General features: G+C 38.8%; 1 protein-coding gene and 1 pseudogene across 3 annotated transcripts in view; one reads left to right on the plus strand and one right to left on the minus strand.

Moving 5' to 3' along the window:
• LOC110283827 (protection of telomeres protein 1-like) overlaps positions 1 to 21,789 on the plus strand; it is a 62,879-nt gene that overhangs the window by 1,484 nt on the left and 39,606 nt on the right. For all 3 annotated transcript variants that reach the window (XM_029471541.2, XM_021149361.3, XM_029471542.2), the window contains exons 2-7: positions 193 to 260; positions 1,653 to 1,699; positions 7,190 to 7,304; positions 8,656 to 8,786; positions 12,058 to 12,348; positions 14,660 to 14,815. In XM_029471541.2, the coding sequence (XP_029327401.1) occupies positions 1,691 to 1,699; positions 7,190 to 7,304; positions 8,656 to 8,786; positions 12,058 to 12,348; positions 14,660 to 14,815 (702 nt within the window). In that variant the 5' untranslated portion in view covers positions 193 to 260; positions 1,653 to 1,690. The remainder of the gene's footprint in view (positions 1 to 192; positions 261 to 1,652; positions 1,700 to 7,189; positions 7,305 to 8,655; positions 8,787 to 12,057; positions 12,349 to 14,659; positions 14,816 to 21,789) is intronic.
• Positions 4,156 to 7,017, minus strand: LOC110283884 (coiled-coil domain-containing protein 77 pseudogene; annotated as a pseudogene).

The raw sequence follows: 21,789 nt of genomic DNA on the forward strand, positions 1-21,789 counted from the left end.
AACCCTTTCTCAGAACCTCTAAGTGACTTTATGTGTTTTGTTAGGGTTGATGCTACTTTGGCAGTATCCTGAAAACTTTCTTAAAAGATAAAGACATTTCAAAAGCTTTCAGTTGTATTCAAACTTTTGCATGAAAAAAATGTATATAGTTTGTAAAAGCAGTCATCTTTACTATTTTTCTCTCCATTTTAGGGAAAACTCTGTTATTTCTTCAGTTTTTGGAAGTTAAGCAGCTGCTTTGAAGATTAGACCTTAATAAGGTAATAATGAGGTGTATGTGTGCTACATTTCTGCTTAGCTTTCTGCTTATACTGTAGAAATAGATAACTTTCTATATGTATATCTCACAGGGACACACACATGTATGAGTGAATTTAATAGATAATATAGTTGTAGGAGACAATGCCTATATAAGGAAAAGCTGCTTTTTCATCATCAAAGCTTTGCCGTAGTGTCTCCCTTGGCCTCCTCTCTTTTACTTAGGAGGCCAGACACATTTTGAAAGGATCTGGCACATGATGATACCCAAAGACCAAATTCTTAACACAAAGATTTATTTGCACCAGAGGGACAAAGGACAGGGAATAAGAGACAAAAGATGGGGTATAGAGGACTAGGGATAAGAGAAAAGGTACAAGGGAGAAGGGAGGAAGGGAAATTTGCCCCAAGGGACAAAGGGACTGCCTCTGGATAGGGAGGAGACAGATATAACCTCTTTGTAAATGGCAGTTTATAAAACTAAAAGGGGAAATCTTCTGTTAAGAGGAGGTTGTTTGTTTTGACTGGATAGGTTGATTAGGGTAGCCAAAAATGGAGCTTATGATCTCTAGTCTTCTAATACTTTGGTAGCTGGAACTCAGGTAGAGAGTCTCAGGGGGAGGAAGTGGCCAAATATGGGAATCTTGGTGGCTAGCTTCAGGAATGTAATCTCACAGTTTAGCAAGGTACAGTGAATGGGAGAGAAAGGGAAAAGGCAAAACCATTTGCTGACCTTTTTGCCATGTCTGAACCTGTGTTTCCCATGCTCTGGTGTGCTAAAGCCCTTCTTTCCTCTCACATCCAGGCTGCTAGAGTAGCTATCTGTGTTTTCTGTTGGCGATTTAGTTAACATGGCTTAATCATCTTAGTAACTTACAGAGTTTGCCTTCATTATATAACTTTTTACATAGATGTCCTCATGTAGGGAGAATTCTCTCTCTTTATTATTGCTCCAATAATCCTGTCAAGCAAGGAAAAGGCACCTTGGGCATTCAGTCCATTTCGTGTAAGCTTGTGAATTGCTTTGGATGGTCTGGCCTGCAGTGGCCTTTTTCTGATATTAAAACATAATAAATTAGATTGAAGATGATCAAACTTATAGATGAAATGATTGCTACTTGGGGAAAGTCTGGGATGGTTCTGTGCAAGTGAAAAAAACGAGTATCAACGTCAATTTTCTACCTATGTGAACTTTTTAAGTTATGTGCATGTGTGTGTTTGAGTTGGGGTGGGGCCTGTGCAGCTGAGTTGAGATGCCAGTGGAAGCAGGCGGAGGGTGCAGTTGTAAGAGCCACCATAGGGAACTGGAATGTTGGTAAGTTTACAGTTAACTGTAATTCAAAATATTTGGAGGTAACATGCATACAAATAAACCTTTCCTGTTTTGTTTTCAGGGCTTGGGTAAATCTGTAACGGGATTTTCCACAGAGTAATGTCTTCGGTAAGGTGATATTTAATTTCATTTAGTATATACAGTGACATGAATCCATACACTTACCCATCTGCTTCATAACTTGATCTACTTTATAGTTTGATTTCCAACTAGCCTACTTTTTATTTGAATTTTTCTCTAGTGACAATAAAATAGAAAACTGATACCTGTACTTTTTTATAAGATGATGTTACATTATAGTCATATATTTACCTAATATTTGTTTGTTTTGTTATCTTCATTATGTATAATATCTCTTCATAAGCTCTACAGACATAAGAAGAAAAAAAAGCTTTGTGAAGACATTGCAGTTTTTATTATTTTAAACCACAGGCAAATTAATTTCTTCTGTTTTTTTGCCAGCTTGTATTACAATCAGTTTTTATGCACCGTGATTTAACAGATTATATCCATAAAACCCTTTATACTTGTGATACTTTCTTTTAGAACCAATTTTTGCTTTTTATAAAAGCTTGGTGTCTAATGCAGCAGACAGAAAGCTCCTGTACTCACAGCTGAGTGAACCTCAATGTGTTGATAATGTTAATGTAATGGTACCCACGTTTATTACTTATTTATTTGCATTTCCGTGTATGTGTGTATGCCTGCTTCAGTTTTTGTGCACCACTTTTGTGCAGGTGCTCATAGAGGACAGAGGCATTGGATCTCATGGTACTAAGGTTATAGATGTTTTGTGAGTCACTCAGTATGGGTGCTAGAAACCAAGCTGTGGTCCTCTGCAAGTAAGAGGCCTTTAACCACTGTGTGTAGCTGGGAAGTACACGAGGATGCCAACAACAGATGGTCAGGTGTCTTCCTGTCTCTCTCTCCACCATATATTCTGAGGCATGCTGTCTCATCAAACTCAGAGCTTGCTAATTCTTGTTCTGCTGCTCAGCTTGCTCCCAAGATCCTGTCTCCAGAGCATTGTAAGTGCAGGGGAGCTGCAAAGCTACCTACCTAGCATTGACCACGGTACTCTAGCCTCACAAATCATGGCCAGTGCTTCCTGCTGACCATCTCTCCAGCCCTGTAGCCCCGATTTTCATATTTTAGGCAGATATTGTCTTGCTTTTTATCTCACTGCTGTAAATTATATTTCACCGAATATAATGTTTACTGATGGGGTTTTTGTTTGTTTGTGAGGTCTGGTTGTGGTTGTTGTATTGATCAGTTGGTTCTGGGCATAAAACCTAGGCTCTTGCAAATGACAGTCAACGCTGTCTGTGGGCTACTTCTTTAGTCCCTAGTCCTTGGATACACATGTCCTCACTCTATAATGAGCTTTGTCTTAAGCCTTCAAGACATAATAAAAGCCTTTTATGTCTTTGCAAAATATAGATAGGGGGATGCATATACTGAGTGACTTTTGAAGATGTTATTAGATTATCTTTAGTGTATTATCATAGTTTATAATAGAAAGCCTCTAGCTGCCACATGAATATGTTTTAGTGTATTTAAAAGTGATTTCCTAGACCTCTGTGATCTAATGCTGCAGAGGATGGTCATTTGTGACAATTATTAAAAACAAACAAACAAAGCCACCCAAACCAAAAAACTCTTAGCTTAACTGTGCTGGCACATGCTGTGGTCCTAGCATGCCATTACTCAAGAGAATGAGGCAGTAGGATCACATACTGGGTCTCTCAAGGAGACTGTGCCTCGAACCAGAAAACAAAATCTTATTTGGTAGCAACACTGGTCACATTTAAGTTCTGTTTGCAAGGTTCTTCTGGGCAGGAATATTCTTGTTCTTATACTATTACCATAAAACAATGAAATGCCTCAGTTAGCACCATCACAAAAGGGAGTATGAGCTCATGTTATCAGCCTAGAATGTGGGAAACTGCTATAAAGAGTGTATGCTTTTGCTATAGATACGAGACATAGCTTTTTGCATCACCTCAACAAATTGCTTGCAGATTCCTGATGTAAAACTAATGTCCAAGTGCTTTTAAGTACAGTTTGCTTTGTGGATTTTGTTTTGTTTCCATGCTACCACCTACCAGTGATACACACTCTCAAGTCATTCCCCTTACCTAGCCCTGTTAATTCTTCCCTAAAGATGTTTGTCTCCTAAGTTCAAAATGGTTTCAGTGCCTCCTAACTTTTATAGACTACTCTTAGGGATCCCACATTGTACTGTCATCAAGGAAGACAAATTGACTACTTGTTTACTCGGAATTATTGGGTGAATTTATGTGTAATAGTTACAGATAATTTTTATTGAAGGGTACATTAACCTAACTTGTAAGAGAATTGAGTATATATAAAAATCAATGTATTATTTTATATTGAAAATAGTAACTTACCTATTAAATGGGTAGTGACTAATTTTTGTGGAATGACAAATTAATAATTTAAAAGTGTTTTTGTTGTTTGTGCATTTGAGTAGATAGTGGTTCATATCCCTAAGCTCTGCTAGCTCTCCCATTCATCACAGTGTCAGGGACATGCTTGTTACATTAGAATACTGGATGCATTCTCAGAGCTTCGGCCAGGGCTTTCTTTCTGTTTCTTTTGCTGAGCTCCATGGTAGTTGATGGGCTCCAGGTCCTTGAGAGCACAGAGCTGTGGTCGTCCCCTGGGCTTCCAGAGTTGCCCTCACTCATCTCCGTCAGGAAGACTCTCTTAGAGCTGTAACGTTGATGACACACAGAGTTGAAAGGATTGCCTTCCAGCTTTCCAGCTTCTACATTTTAATGGATTTTTTATACTTTCTTGTTAAAGAAGTATAATTAGTATTTAAGCTGTTATAGGCTGATGCATTGATTTCAATAGATGAACTAGTTGTTATCAATAGTATAATAATCTTCTGAAGCTGTACATTTTTTTTATATTTTAAACCACACATTTTATTGAAAATACTTAATTTGACTAATTTAAAAATATGAATAAAATGTCAAACTTTTTCACATAAATTATCATTTTGGTTTTGCCTACCCTTTTCTTTATGACTAATTTTACTTGAGAGTAAGGGCTGTGCTGCCCCCTGGTGGTTAGTCACTTATAACACAGCTAAGTCTGTGAATCTGCCCATGTGTATGTAATTCCTGAGTGAATGACTTCAGTGAATGATTTTGGTCTCCAGGAAACATATTCCCCCACTGACACTCAGCAAAATGGCTCTTCCTAAGTTTTTCTTTTCTTTTCTGTGTGTTTGTTTCTGGTTTTCATTTTTAAGCATGGTCTTATGTAGCCCAGGCTAGCCTAGAACTCAGGTTCTCCTACGTGTACCTTTCTCCAGTGCTGACTTTAGGTGAGCCACCAAACCTGGCTTTAGGGGGTGCTAGTGAGAGAACCAGGGCTTTCTGTATGTTTGACAGCACTTCACCAGATAAGCTACATCACAGACTTTAAAGACAGAAATGCCTGTCAATATATAAAAGGATGGTGAGACAGCAGTCTGCCAGGGCAGCTTTGCCAGTGCCAGGTTTGCCACTGATTTTCTTCTTTTCCTCTCTGTTTTTTTTTTTTTTTTTTTTTTGTTTGTTTGTTTTTTTTTTGGAGATAGGGTCTCATTAAGTAGCCTTGGATGGCCTAGAAGTCACTATTGTAGACCAGGGTGGCCATGGCCATGAGTCACAGAGATCCACCTGCTTGTACCAGGAATTTGCGGCAATCCTCCTGCCTCAGATTCCCAAGTGCTGGGATTATAGGTGTGAGCTATCATGCCCTTAACACCATCTTTATTAAAATTGATGCCACTACTCTGGACAACTCCATGTCCACTTTGTGGGAACAGGAGAGCTTGCCTCAGGTCTCCAGAAGCCAACCCTGAAAGGAGACAATGGCACAGCCTAAGCGCATTCTCCAGACCAAACACCTTAGACTTGAGGTTCTTCAGTTCTCCCTGTATCTTATGAGCTCTCCTGTTGCTGTCACGGACTTCACACAGCATGGCCAGGTCCTGATTTCCATGGGTGTTGTTCATGGTTGCCTTATAGAGCATTCGCTCCAGGTCTCTCAGCTTCTGTGGGAGAACCTTAATGTCTGGCTTGAAGCCTTCTACTTCCAGGATTGTTTAAAGCTCCAAAGCATGATAGGTCTTTGTCATTATCTGTAAGTGCTTACCCATCTTGTGATCCTTGAAGATCTCTCTCCTCCTCCTTCCTCCTGAATTCGAACAAGTTCTTCTTCTAGGGAAATGTTCTTGGTACATGTTGGATAGCCTTTTCTCTTGTATTAGCTTATCCTTAGGAGAATTAGTATATTCATTTTGAGCATGATGACTCTCGTGTAAAATGGGAACTACTTTTCCAAGTTCGTTTTCTTTCTTCTTACACTGTGCTCTCTATACTGCATATTTTAACATCAGGTGATCTTTCTCAAGCAGCCATACCTTCTCTTTATTTTGGTTTTCAAATTTTAGTTGTAGAAAGTCCTTGGTGCTCTCATAGAGCAGTTCTTGGGTATGATGGAGAGGACTTGGTCAGCTCCTTAATTTTCTCTTGGTTTCTCAGGTGCTGAACTTGGATATCCTCGACTCTGATCCATGAGCCCTTCAACTTGCTCTCTAGAAAGCTTCGTCTGTTCTCCCAGCAGCACCTGAAATGCTTCCACCTGCAGGAGGAGTGTCTCTGTGTCCCTCTGGTCGCGCTCAGAAATGTCCTCCTTGTCCTTTATTCTTACTTGTCTTCTGCTTACTCCAGGGTCTGCTTTGGAAGCAGAAGGCTCACACACATCTGCAGCCTGGAGAGTCTTCAGGAGAACGCTGACTTTGTGGGGAGGCTCCTTATGAAAATAGGTCACTTCACTAGCGTCTGGTCCCACAAGAGCTAACAGCTTCTGAATCTTTTTCTTGGCATCCAGTTCTCTGATTCTTAGTCAGTCTTTTTCTGAGTAGAGTTGTAAAACATGTTCCCTTTTCTGGAAGAGGCAGACCTGCATACTACTTAGGGCTTTCTGCAATTCCACAATCTCTTCCTCCCTCTGCTGCAAGTTCCACTCACGTTTATGCTGCTCTTTGCAAGCTTCTCTGTAGAGATTAGCTTCTTCAGCAGGTCTTCATTCTCTGACTCACAGTTAGCCATTTTCTTCTGATAGGACTCTAGAAGCTCCTGAGAAGGACAAAGGACAGCCAGGTGATCCTCCACTGAAGACAGGGGAGTGGACTCCATTGAGTCTGCCATTTTCTTCCACCTGTTGATATCACCAAAGCCGTTGCCAGCACCATGTTTGGAGGCAATTGATACTAGGTTTAGAGGTTCAGTCCATTATCATCAAGGCAGGAACATTGGCAGCATCCAGGCAGGCATGATACAGGAGATGCTGAGAGTGCTACATCTTCATCTGAAGGCTGCTAGCAGAATGCTGAAGCTGTGCATTGTTATCTACTGTCACTACCTCTTTCCCCAGGAAGTCATTTTCTTCAGGATAAATCTTTTAAAGTGAAATAGTATGTAAGCTTGGTAATTTACAGGTGTTATCATAATATTGAAAAATGTAAATCGCCTGCTAAATTCTGCTAAATTCACCAGCTATTCTTTCTTTCTTTAGGCCCCAGTAGCACCTTCTACATACACACCCCTAAATCTACTTAAGGAAGGCACTGTTGTCAATGTCTGTGGTGTTGTGAAGTTCTTTAAGCCTCCGTACTTAAGCAAAGGAACAGGTAAGTATTGAGATGTCGGGTGTTTTATGGACAAGAGCTCTGTTGGTGAACTCAGGAACACAACTCCTTTTGTGACCTGGGTCTCAGAACACTTTCAATCCTGATTTTCAAATGCCAAGCAATACCGATGTGTGTTCTTTGGTCATTTTAATTTATGAAGTGAATGTCGTCGTTAGATTTCTGAGTTTTGCTCAACACAATACAAGTAAAAATTTGGAAAGATGTTAAGTTACATGAAAACATAAGTATTAAGTTTGTGTATGAGGGTAAATATGTTACTAAATACTGTAACAGTCGCACATCAGTCACTCTCAAGTCTGACACAAAAATGAAAAACAGGAAGAAAAAACAAAAACCCAGATAAGTATAGCATGCACTAATGGATACAATGTGTAGACTGTTTCAAGATGATAAGGTGTGTTGGGAGAGGAGGTGAAAGAGTGTTTTTGTGCGATGAACTAATTCACCTGCTGACCGTCTCCTCAGCCCCTGCATCATCTTCTCCTTCCAGTTCCTGCCCCGACTTCCATCAGTGAGACTGTAAGCTATGTGGTGAAATAAACTCTTACTTCCCCAAGTTGCTTTTGACCATGGTGTTTTATCACAGCAGTAGATCCCCAATTATAAAACATTCTCTACCCTGATTTCTTCAGTAGGAGGGCATATGTTCCGATGCACTTTTTCTTTGATAAGTATGTTCTAAGTGTCAATATCCCTTTATTCTTTCTTCGAACTTGAGAATCTGCACCCTATTGCAAAGCATTGAACAAAATAGAAAACAAGGAGAATCAAATGGTTTTGAATTTCTCTGACTGTATTGGTAATATTCCACCACAAATGGGGCTATTAGTCCTTTTCTCATTCGTTATAAAACTACTGGACTGTGTCCTGCTAATTCTCTGATTTTAGGAGTGACAGCATAGGTGCATTGCATCTGGCTGTCAGTATTTTCAGAAAGGGAATATTTTAGATCATATCTTCTTTTACTGTGGAAAACATTATTTCTTTAGAACTTCATTGCTTTGTTTTCCTTTTTCACTGTTATGCATTCATTTAAAAATGTCTACATTAATTTATTTTATGGGGGTATTTGATGAGGATAGATTTCTTTCTACTTTCTTGACTTTAAAGTGATTAAAAAGTTATTACTTCTCTAGAAAATCAGTATAGAATATTTATATTTATTTCCTTTTATATTTTAAGGTTGATTTTTGCAGTTTGATAGTTCTATCTTTTTATTAAAAGACAATAAGGAACAGTAATATTTCTTTGCCATTCTTAAGTAAGTATATTCTTATTTTATAAGCACTTTCATTTACCTTAATTTGTGTTAAATATTTTTTTTTCCCAGATTATTGTTCTGTTGTCACAATTGTGGACCAGACAAATGTGAAGTTAACGTGCATGCTCTTTAGTAGAGACTATGATACCCTTCCCAGCGTTTATAAAGTTGGAGACATCGTTTGCTTCCAAGGGCTGAAGGTGTGCTTTATACTTTCTATAGCGAACATATACTGGAGAAGAAGGCTGCTAGTAGTAATTATATGCCTTTTCAGAGAGAGACATTTAACATTCTAAGAGACAAATGTAAATGGTGTCAGGCATCAATTATTTAAGTGAATCACCTGCCCTCTTTCCCAAGACATGCTTCAGAAACTGTGATGGGGACTAGATCCAGTTTGTCCTCTTATTTCCAAATATAATCTATTTTATCCAGTTTCCATGTAGAATTTGTCAAGGATGAAAGCACAGACCTTTGTCTCTTTTTAATTTACTTTTATTTAAGTTTGGGTCTTACTGTTGCTCTCGCTGACTTCAGACATCTGAAATGTGAGCTGTGTAGTTTTGATAAGCTGAGGAGGGGAGATTAAAATTCAGTTCAACTAAAAGGACATGATTCTTCAGGACAAGGCACTAAAGAGTAAAGGCTATGGAAAACATGCCATAAGTCTGTTTTACCCATGGCTACTTGACTGAAAGCTATGCTGTATAGGAAGGGCAAAGTCACTTAAGGATTGTAGAACCAGGGAACTGGAGAGATGCAAGAGTAGGGGTGCTGGAGGGCCAGCTTAGTGAGGCTTAAATAACTTTATACCTTGTTAACAATTACTGTATTTTCTTAGTTTGTGACAAATTATTATCAGATGCAACTTAAAAAAGAAAAGTTCAATTTGGCTCAGTCTCATGGTAGAGATGTTGGTGGCATTGTTCTTCATGTGAGTGCCAGAGCAGGAAGCAGAGAAAACAAGACTAGAATTAGAGGTGGTGGATACCTTGTTCCAACACCTAGGGTCATATACCATAGCAGCCACAAGCATTACTACCACAGGAGTGTGTGGCAGGCCTTGCACACATAGTAACAAGTACCTCGTCCAGCTCAGGTAGGACAGCACCAAGCCTTTCCTTATCTCACAGAAGCCCTTTTCCTATAGGAAGGCTTCTCCTGCACATAGGTCAAAACCTACAGGTTCCACAAAGAAGGCTGTTTGCAGGATGAGCCCCACTGGAAAGAAAGGGCTTTGTGGAATCCTTGAGTGTCATACAGATTCACCCTAAGAAGGTGTAACTTAAGTTTGTCCATTTCAGGAGCTCAGCTAGTGACTTGCCGAAATGAACAACACTCTGCCCATCATGGTGAGGTAACATGATTCAGAACCATTTCAGTGAAATACTACAGTGGCTAATTAAGAAGAAAAACAAAATACTAACCATGAATAGAAGAGCTTAGGAGATAAGGTTTTAAAAGCAAGTGGAATTTGCAAACAAATTTCATAGGGGCCCAGATATGTGTCTATTAAACAATAGATAGTAGATATTGTAACTTTTTTCTAAAAGATTAAACAAAGTAATTTCAGCAAATTAAAAAAAAATGAATAAAAAGAAACTAATAGAAAAAGAGAAATATACTCTGTAAAAGAAGCAAGTGTAAATTGAATATGTAACAGGAAAAGCAAATGAAAAATATACTTCATTGGTTAGTAAGGATTAGACGTTGACGGTAGATCCAAAGACATTGCCAGGTATGAAGAAAATAAGTACTAGACAAAAATAAATAGAGTGCAGTGGACTTTTGGGACAATATCTGGTAACGTAATCTGTGATTTAAGATACCCAAAGAAGAGAGGTGAATGGGGATATACAGGTGTACTGGCTATTTTTGTGTCAACTTGACACAGCTGGAGTTATCACAGAGAAAGGAGCTTCAGTTGAGGAAATGCCTCCATGAGATCCAACTGTAAGGCATTTTCTCAATTAGTGATCAAGGGGGAAAGGCCCCTTGTGGGTGGGACCATCCCTGGGCTGGTAGTCTTTGGTTCTATAAGAGAGTAGGCTGAGCAAGCCAGGGGAGGCAAGCCAGTAAAGAACATCCCTCCATGGCCTCTGCATCAGCTCCTGCTTTCTGACCTGCTTGAGTTCCAGTCCTGACATCCTTTGGTGATGAACAGCAGTATGGAAGTGTAAGCCGAATAAACCCTTTCCTCCCCAACTTGCTTCTTGGTCATGATGTTTGTGCAGGAATAGAAACCCTGACTAAGACAACAGGTGAGAGAGCTTGCACGTGCACACACCCACACACACCCACACACACCCATACACACACGGCACACATGCATCTACATGCATACACATATCTAGTCTTGAAAAGTCAAAGCACTGGGGAACCATATTCTATACAGAGAACAGTAGCAATGATTTTTGATAATTAATTTACCTATATTTTTATGTCCTAATAAAATATTCTTTAGTATAGTGGGGGCTTTTCATCTAGAAAGTTGTTTAGGGTTGACAAAATGAGAGTGAATAAATATGAAGGCTTTTTTTTATATTCTAGTAATTTCACTAAGATAAATTATTATTTTAAGCATTAACAATCATGTAGGAAGTTTCTGGTAAAAACATACAGGGTTTTAGTGCAGACTAAGACACAAGGAGCCATTTTTACCCAAGGGAGTAAATGAAACGTTAAGAATTCCAAAGGAGGATAAAACAAAGGGAAAATAGGAAGCAGTTGTTGAAAAGCACAGAGTCAAGGAAAGAAGGGAAATCGCTCCATGCAGAGCTCCTGCACCAATCATGTTTTTATAGTGAATGTGTTCTTGCTCGCCAGAAAAGCATAAAAATAAAAAGCAAGAATTATGTGCTGCCTACAAAGAGCACTTTGAATATGAAGATACAGATTAGAGCTAAAACAATAGGAAATCAATTAGCAAGCAATAAGAAAATGAAATAATGATATCTTGTTATCAGACATAAAGTACTACCAGAGGTTTGCGAGGAAAAAGGGAGCATTTTATTTGTACTAGAACTAGTTCATTAAAAAATACTAGCACCGCATATTTGTTCATTTCATAAAGGAGCCATCAGACTTGATGCAGCAAAAGTTGTTTGGACACGGTCCAGCATGCTCGGTCCTAAGGATGAGTTAGCCTCTGCTACATCTGCTTGCTTTCCACGTTCGTGGATTCTAGATGTACACATAAGTAACTGTCATAACATACTTTATTTAAAATCATACTTTAATAAATTAAACATATAAGTGTAAGAATGCAAGTTTGGTAGAATCAGGGTAACTATTAAAAAGTAAATTTTAGTTTTTTAGAATTTGCAGCCTTATGTAACCTGATACAGTATCAGTTGGTTGTATTGTTTCATGAATTAATTCAATAAGGAATAATAAACAAACCCTTTAACATCTGAAGTTTTGGTTTCTAAAGTTTATATTTTTGATTTCTCCTTTGTCTCACATTCTTAGATCCAAGCATATAAAAACGAGCTTCAGGCAATCAGCAAGTTTGGTTTTGCATCTTTGACATTTGATGGCACCGTAGGGGCTCCTGTTACACTTCGTACTTTAAGCAAGAGATGTAACTTCAGTGCTCAGGACTACAGTATGGTAGAAGCCTTGCGAACGTGGGCATCCACACACATTTCTGCTTCTTCCAACTTAGTGCAGCTGTGTGATGTTCAGCCCATGCAGTATTACGACCTGACCTGTCAGCTCCTGGGCAAAGCACAAGTGGATGGAGTGTCATTTCTCCTAAAGGTACGCTTTACATACTTGAAACTGTACTTTTGTGCTCCTGTCTGCGGATACGGAGCCGGCAGCAATCCGATGGAGCATTTCCAGCCCGTCTTATTCAGAGTCTTGGTACTGTTTTGAGAAGTCCCCGTTCATGCCGCTCTACTACACTCTGTGTTCTTTTCCGCCAGAGAGAACAGACATGTATTTTACAGACTTTGTGACATGCTGAATTTATTTCTTATTTTAATAATAAAATGCACATCATTCTCTTTAGTGAAACTCCTCTTTATTTCTGCTGCCTTAAGAAAGTCAGCTCTCTGAGCCGGGTGTGGTGGCGCATGCCTTTAATCCCAGCACTCGGGAGGCAGAGGCAGGCGGATTTCAGAGTTCAAGGCCAGCCTGGTCTACAGAGTGAGTTCCAGGACAGCCAGGGCTACACAGAGAAACCCTGTCTCAAAAAACAAACAAAAAACAAACAAACAAAGAAAGTCAGCTCTGTTGCCACCCGTTTTCTTGCAGGGTCTACTGTCATTATGCTCTGTGTGCAGTCATCACTGCATGGCTCATGGAGAAGCGTAGAACACGGAGATATTTCTTGTCATTCTTGTTTTTAAATCAGCCAGAAAGCAGTAACATAATTGCCAATGAGTGACCTTCAGAAAGTAGTTAATTAATTATTCCTATTCCTTGTTTGCTTGTACTATCGAGGATATTTTAAGCAGCACCACATTGATCAAGGTCCTGTGCTTAATTCTCTGTTATCTGTAATAATCAAACAAGCAATGGAGTATCATGGTCCTTAGACAAGACTCAGGACTTACTGATACCACTTACTGCTGGCACATTTTAAAGGAACATTGAAAAATACAGATCGCTGGATAAAATACCTGGAAATCACTATGTAGACTAGGCTGGTTTCAAACTCACCAAGATCTGCCTACGTCTCTCTCCTTGGTGGTAGGAATTAAGGTGTGTGCTAATACTCCTGGCCTCAGACATGATTTTTTAAATTAAATATTATAAGAAGAGGAATTATAGACATTATTCTTTCTAAATTATACTTGGTTAGTATGCAAAATGTTTCCTTTTTTCAACCTTGGTACAATACTAACTTTGCCCCCTCCTTTAGTTGTCATGATGTTTCCATTTCAGTTTTCTCAGCAGCCATGTGTTCTAGTATCATTTCTGTTAAAAGACTCTGATCATAAGCAACCTAGAGGACAGAAGAGTTTCTCTGGTTTAAACTTCTAGACTACAATCCTGAGGGAAGTCAGGGCCGATACTGAAGCGGAGTCTCAAGCTTGCTATTCCACCCTGAATTACCTCTAAATTTTAAATGGAGAATTCATACAGAACTAAGGAAATATAGCAGAAACCATGAAGAAAACATGCTATTACCTGCTCGTCGGCTTAAAGACCGGCTTATGCTCAGCCAACTTTCTTACTTGGTTCAGGAATGCCTGCCGAAACGTGATGTTGTTCACCTCGGATTTGCCCCTCTTTTGCCCATCAACAATCAAAACCCTACTGCAGATAGTATAGTATTCCCCATAGATAGGAACATGGAGCAGTCTGATCTTTGTAGATCAGACTGAGGCTCTCTTCTCAGATGAACCTGGGCTGTGTCAAGTTGACAGTTAATCAGAAGAACATGTTTTATTAGTGGTTTAAGAATTATCTTTTTAATAACACTTATGTACATGGACATATTTATGCAGGTGCCTGGATAAACCAGAAGAGTGTGTCGAATCTCTTACTGGTGGAGTGTGAGATGCTTGAAATGTGGTAGAAACCAAACTTAAGGCTTATGAAAGGGGAGTATGCACTGTCAACTACTGAATCAGCTCTCCAACCTTCAGTCATCTTTAAATATCCCTGCACTTTTTGTTAATTTGTTTATACAGTGTAGTATGGAATAAATGCTTTTCAGTTGTAATCTGTTGAGACATGTTCTGGTTTCTTGTTATTTAGTTTGGAGCAGATACAGTCTCATGGCTTTAGTGTTTTTACTTGGTTTCATATCTTAGGTTTTGTTGTAACCAGAGTCATACATATGTGGTTGTACAGTAGAAAGACATGTTTGCACACAGAATAGAAAACTTGTTTACTCCAGGTTAATGGTTTGCTTGGTATCATACAGTGTTTTGTTTATTTTTACCTCTTTCTACATTTTTACATAAGCAACAGTTTATATTTAGTCATTTCACAATCAAAGAATGATGAGACTTTAACATTTAAAGTTAAAAGATACCAGTTTACATCTCTTAATTTTTAAACTTGACCTTGTTTTTGCCTGAAGATTTTTAAGCTTTGTTTTACCGTTCCATGGCAGGTATGGGATGGCACCAGGACAAAGATTCCCTCTTGGAGAGTCTGCATACAAGACGTTGCTTTTGAAGGTGACTTAAGTCACATTCTGCAGCTACAGAATCTGGTGGTAGACATTGTCGTTTATGATAATCATGTCCAAGTGGCAAAATCCCTAAAGGTGATGTTTACTAGAAAGATGCATGCTGATTTCTTTCTATGTCATTTTTAATTGTACTTATTATTCATATAATAATAATAATTGTTATTATTACTATTATTATTTATAAAGTTTTTTTATTGGATATTTTCTTTATTTACATTTCAAATGTTATCTTCCTTCCTGGTTTCCCCTCCAAAAAACACCCTACCCCTATTTTCTACCCCCTCCCCTTGTTCACCAACCCACCCACTCCTGCTTCTTGACCCTGGTATTCCCCCACACTGGGGCATAGAGCCTTCATAGGACAAAGGGCCTTTCCTCTCATTGATGACTGATGAGGCTATCCTCTGCTGCATATGCAGCTGGAGCCATGAGTCCTACCACGTGTGCTCTTTGGTTGGTAGTTTAGTCCCTGGGTGCTCTGGGGGTACTGGCTAGTTCATATTGTTGTTCCTCCTATGGGCTGCAAACCCCTTCAGCTCCTTGGGTCCTTTCTCTTGCTCCTTCATAGGGATAATATGCTCAGTGTAATGGATGGCTGTGAGCATCCACCTCTGTATTTGTGAGGCACTGACAGAGCCTCTCAGGAGAGAGCTATATCAGGCTCCTGTCAGCAAGCACTTGTTGGCAACCACAACAGTGTCTGGATTTGGTGATTGTAAATGGGATGGATCCCCAGGTGAGTCAGTCTCTAGATGGTCATTCCTTCAGTTTCTGCTCCACACTTTGTCTCTGTAACTCCTTCCATGGTTGTTTTGTTCCTCCCTTCTAAGATGGATAGAAGTATCCACCTATGACCTTCCTTCTTCTTGAGTTTCATGTGGTTTGTGAATTGTATCTTAGATATTTCGAGATTCTGGACTTCTGAAATAATATCCACTTATTAGTGAGTGCATATCATGTGTGCTGTTTTGTGATTGGGTAACCTCACTCAGGATGATATACTCCAGATCCATCCATTTGCCTGAGAGTTACATAAACTCATTGTTTTTAATAACTGAGTATTACTCTATTATGTAAATGTACCACATTTTCTGTATCCATTTCTCTGTTGAGGGACATCTGGGTTCTTTCCGGCTTCTAGGTATTATAAATAAGGCTGCTATGAACATAGTGGAACATGTGTCCTTGTTACATATTGGAGCATCTTCTGGATATATGCCCAGGAGTAGTATTGCTGGATCTTCCGGTAGAACTATGTCCAATGTTCTGAGGAACCGCCAAACTTATTTCCAGAGTGGTTGTACCAGCTTGCAATCCCACCAGCAATGGAGGAGTGTTCTTCTTTCTCCACATTCTTGCCAGGATCTGCTGTCACCTGAGTTTTTGATCTTATCCATTCTGACTGATGTGAGGTGGAATCTCACGGTTATTTGATGTCTAAGGATGCTGAACATTTTTCTAGATGCTTCTCAGTCATTCGGTATTCCTCAGTTGAGAATTCTTTGCTTAGCTCTGTACTCCATTTTAAAAACAGGGTTATTTGTTTCTCTGGAGTCTAACTTCTTGAGTTCTTTGTATATGTTGGATATTATCCGTCTATCAGGTATAGGATTGGTGAAGATCTTTTCCCAATCTGTTGGTGGCCTTTTTGTCTTTTTGACAGTGCCCTTTGCCATACAAAAGTTTTGCAATTTTATGAGGTCCAATTTGATGATTCTTGATCTTACATCATAGGCCTTTGGTGTTCTGTTCCGGAATTTTCCCCCTGTGCCCACATGTTCGAGGCTCTTCCCCAATTTTTCTTCTAAAAGTTTCAATGTATCTGCTTTTATGTGAATGTCCTTGATCCACTTCGACTTGAGCTTTGTACAAGGAGATAAGAATAGGTCAATTTGCCTTCTTCTACATGCTAACCACCAGTTGAGCCATCACCATTTTTTGAAAATGCTGTCTTTTTTCCACTGGATGGTTTTAGCTCCTTTGTCAAAGATCAAGTGACCATAGATGTATGGGTCCATTTTTGGGTCTTAAATTCTTTTCCATTGATCTTTGTGTTTGTCACTCTACCAATACCATGCAGTTTTTATCATAATTGCTCTGTAGTACAGCTTGTGGTCAGTGATGGTGATTCCCCCAGAAGTTCTTTTATTGTTGAGAATAGTTTTCACTATTCTGGGTTTTTTTGTTATTCCAGATGAACTTGAAAATTGCTCTTTCTAACTCAGTGAAGAATTGAGTTGGAATTTCGATGGGGATTGTATTGAGTATGTAGATAGCTTATGGTAAGATGGCCATTTTTACTATATTAATCTTGCCAATTCATGAGCATGGGAGATCTTTCCATTTTCTGAGATCTTCTTTGATTTCTTTCTTCAGAGGCTTGAAGTTCTTCTCATACTGATCTTTCACTTCCTTAGTTAGATTCACACCAAGATATTTTATATTATCTGTGACTATTGTGAAGGGTATTGTTTCCCTAATTTCTTTCTCAGCCGTTTATCCTTTGTGTAGAGGAAGGCCATTGATTAGTTTGAATTAAATTTATATCCAGCCACTTAAATAAAGTTGTTTATCAGGTTTAGGAGTTCTCTGGTGGAATTTTTGGACTCACTTAAGTAGACTGTCCGATCATCTGCAAATAGTGATATTTTGACTTCCTCCTTTCCAATTTGAAGTAAGCAAGTCATCTTTTCTTTCTTAAATTTTCTGTACCACAATTTTGTAGGATAACTAAGACCCTAAATATTAAAAAAATATTGTCTCTGAATTTTTTTCTGGAGCAACAGCTACTCCCCAGAACTTTAAAGCTCATTGTGTGAGAGCAAAGATTTGAAGTAAACTTCCCGTTAGAGGCATTAGCTAATAAAATACTTTCCATTTAAGAAACAATATACACTGAAAGATTCAAACTCTTAGCTTCTTGTATTGAAGCAGAGACAATAAAAATTTTTCTTACATAATGTAAGACTATTAGCCATACCTAGGGGCAAAACCTTTTAATGGTTACAAGCCCACTAGAAGTGAATCCTTTACAATTATCAGGATGCATAGTTAAAAAGAAATTTCCCTGAAGGCAGGGAGAGGTGAGAGGTTTTCAGAACTTACCTAGGCAAGGTTTGTTAAAACAAAAGAAACCCCACACAAGTTGAGGCTGCTCTGAGCTTTGTATTAACTCAAATGTAAATATTTCTTAATCTGAGCATACTGCCTGAGTCCTGGACCTGTGGTAAGGAACAATTTGACTGTCTCTATTTCTCCAATTTTGGACAGTCTTTTTTAAAGATGATTATACTTAAAACATTCCTTATAACTTTAATACTGTGAAAAAATTGTTTGTACTGTAATCCTCTGCAAGGCAGCAACCATAGCCAAATTGATTGTATGAGAATCCGATTTCTGCACAAAGATGAATATATCTAGATAAGTCTGTCTTTGCTTTGTATGGCCAGATGGCCGCAATGAGCTGCATTAGCGTTCTCATAAGATCATTACTCTTATAATCATCCTAATTACAATATGTAGGTGAGTTAAAAAATCTTAAATTTGTGATCAAACTGTAAACTGCAGTCAATGAAATATTGGCAATTTTAACCATAATTTTTAAGCTTCTTATGCAGCATTAGAATGTATATATAACTTTTGGTAAGCAAGACCCAATTTTAAACAATTTATTATCTTTAAAAATCAATACCAAAAACATCACTTTAATGTTACAAAGTTTGGCCGCCAATTTATACATGTGAATGCATGACAGTGCAAATTTTAATGCTTCATTAAAGAGACATTGTTTTAAATCTTCTCTCTTATAAGTCTACTTTCTAGGATAAGAATTACATAAAATATTTTCCTAATTTAGAAGTATCCTAGAGGCCTAGTTTCCTGGGCTGGTTTATGCCACGTGTTGTTGTTTAAAACGACTCTAACCCTGAGTTACTAATTTAAAACTAACTTTCTTGTTACCAATGTTACACCTTTTCAATCATACCCAATAACTTGTAAGCCAATATTCTATGACTAAGTATGACTAAGACATGCAGAGCATATTTATACCTTTAAGACCAGTCAAAATCCAAATGAAGTGGCTACATGAATCTTATAAATTTAGACCAATCAAAGAATTTTACTTTTTTTTAGCTATAATTTCAAGATAAAAAGTACTTTGTCATTTGCTGAACCCAAAAAAATCACAATTGCAGAGAATTTTCTAGGAAAAAACAACTATCAGCTTTTTTGCCTTAGAACTAAGAAGCTGCATACTCCTTTTTTAAAAGCAGCTTTTCAGCAGGACCTATCCTGTTGTGCTTGACTCCTGGCAAAGGTGCAGGGCAACTTAAATCAGCCTTCACTGTGTAAACTGAGACTGAATCAAGATAGCCAGCAGATAAGGTTTTAGCCATTCTTTTCTTTTCAACATGAAACATAGAACAATAGTCATTCATACAATGAAACAAAAACAAATATGAATTGACATGTGGACATATTGGTGCACCAAACACAGACAATACAGAGAAGGTAGAGAACTTGATGTGACCAGAACTAAGAGTGTCTCCTGTAGGGGCCAGAGAGAAGACTGGACGTCTCTGGATTTCCCTCTGTCCCTGGGAGAGTTCTGAAATACTTCTCTCTTGATATCTCTCTTTCATGTCATTTGTATATCTCTCTCTTTTTTTTTTTACTCTTTTTATTTTTATTTTATTATTTTAAGCCCTACTCCTCTCTCATGATGCAGTTCTTGACTGTGGACAAATGCCTGCTTAAAATTTTTCTTTTTCATTCCCATTTTCCACTGTCAACCCCTAGCTGATATCAGCGCTGGGCCAACGCTGACTCAGTCTAGCCTGTATCCTTTCTCACCTACAACATCAATTTTGAAAAGATGAAGTTTAAAGCCAGTGCTAGCATGAATACAAAGTGTTGCTTACTGTGCCGGATACATCTTCTTAATCTTCTCATAGAGCTCTACCAAGACAGTGCTCCCTCAGCTGGTCCTCCCGTACTCAGGTTCCTGTTTGGACATCACCTGTAGCTGCCTGCGGCCACATGAATCGAGTTCATGAATAGGAGGCTGGAGTTGTAAGGGAGGAAACAGGGAGAGAAGAAACAAGCTCAAGACAAAATTTTTCTGATCAAAGCCCCATGTTTACTAAGAGTCTGTACTTATCAGAAGATGGCCTAGTCAGCCATCAATTGTAAGAGAGGCCCCTTGGTCTTGCAAATTTTATATGCCCCAGTACAGGGGAACACCAGGGCCAAGAAGTGGGAGTGGGTGGGTAGGGGAGCAGGGCAGGGGGAAGGTTTAGGGGACTTTCAGGATAGCATTTGAAATGTAAATGAAGAAAATATCTAATAAAATATTGAAAAAAAAAAGTCTGTGCTTACAAAGGGGGAAGGCCAATCTCCTGCCAGGCCAGGCTTCTTGATGCTTTGTTGCCAAGTTAGAACTAGTCGCCAATGGACAGGTTGTCAGCAATCTCAGGAATATCTCAGGAAGACAGGTTGAGCCTCTTAGAGGGTAGATTGGAGAAGAGCAGCACAGGTGACAGAACAATAGAAGGTCGGAAGACTCCACCCTAGGTGGTCTCATTCACAGTTGCAGAATAGGTCTGAGTCAGCCTGTTGAAGGCTGGGGGAGGCCACTTCTTTGGGTCTGTTATTACATCTCTCATGGTCTTCTCGGTTTCATAGTCTCTGGGGAGAAGTTAGGTGTAATTCTGATAGGTCTGCCTTTATATGTTTACCTTACTGCTTTTAATATTCTTTCTTTGTTTTGTGCATTTGGTGTTTTGATTATTATGTGATAGCAATTTCTTTTCTGGTCCAAACTATTTGGAGTTCTGTAGGCTTCTTGTATGTTCATGGGCATCTCTTTCTTTAGGTTGGGGAAGTTTTCTTCTACACTTTTGTTGAGGATATTTACTGGCCCTTTAAGTTGGAAATCTTTCTCATCTATACCTATTATCCTTAGGTTTTGTCTTCTCATTGTGTCCTGGGATTTCTGGATGTTTTGGGTTAGGATCTTTTTGCATTTCACATTTTCTCTGATTGTTGTGTCAATGTTTTCTATGGTATCTTCTGCACCTGAGATTCTCTCTTCTATCTTGTGTTCTGTTGGTGATGCTTGCGTGTATGACTCCTGATTTCTTTCCTAGGTTTCCTATTTCCAGAGTTGTCTTTCTTTGTGATTTCTTTATTGTTTCTAGTTCCATTTTTAGATCCTGGATGGTTTTGTTCAATTCTTTCACCTGTTCTTTCCTGTAACTCTTTATGGGATTTTTGTGTTTCCCCTTTACGGGCTTTTAGCTGTTTACCTGTATTCTCCTGTATTTCTTTAGGGGAGTTATTTATGTCCTTAGAGTCCTCCATCATCATCAGGAGAAGTGACTTTGGATCCATCTCTTGCTTTTCTGGTGTGATGGTATATCCAGGACTTGCTATGGTGAGAGAGTTGGGTTCTGATGATGCCAAGTAACCTTGGTCTCTGTTGCTTCTGTTCTTATGTTTGCCTCCTGCCATCTGAGTATCTCAAGTTCTCTCTGCCCTTGATGTTTCTGATTGGAGCCTGTCCTTCCTGTAATCCTGGTTGAGTCAGAACTCAGAATCCAGCTTTCTCTGCTCATAAGTCTGGTTTGTGTGACTTGTGACAGCTAATGTCTTTGTTTTTATTGTATTTTGTTAAAATAGGGTTGTCCATGTTGGGTTTGAACCCATGGACACAGTCTTCCTCATAGTAGAGGCTTGTATCATAGCATTGGCTCCAAATGTCAATAGTTTTTAATAGCCGACTATATTTTCCCATTTCAAGTCTTCATTGAAAAAGCTTAAGTTCTCTAGTTAAAATTGTATTTTAGCACAAATTTAGCAAAATGGATGAGAATGACTATTAGGAGTATGTTATGGTTTGTCTATGGTCAGCCGAGGGAGTGGCACGATTAGAAGGTGTAGCCCTGTTGGTGTAGATGTGGCCTTGGAGTAGGTATGGCTGTGGGCTTTTAAGACCCTCAATCTAGCGGCCTGGAAGCCAGTCTTCCACTAGCAGTCTTCAGATGAAG

The sequence above is a fragment of the Mus caroli genome, unplaced genomic scaffold (genome assembly GCF_978045245.1).
Source record: "Mus caroli unplaced genomic scaffold, Mus_caroli_1 scaffold_18, whole genome shotgun sequence".
NCBI lineage: Eukaryota > Metazoa > Chordata > Mammalia > Rodentia > Muridae > Mus > Mus caroli.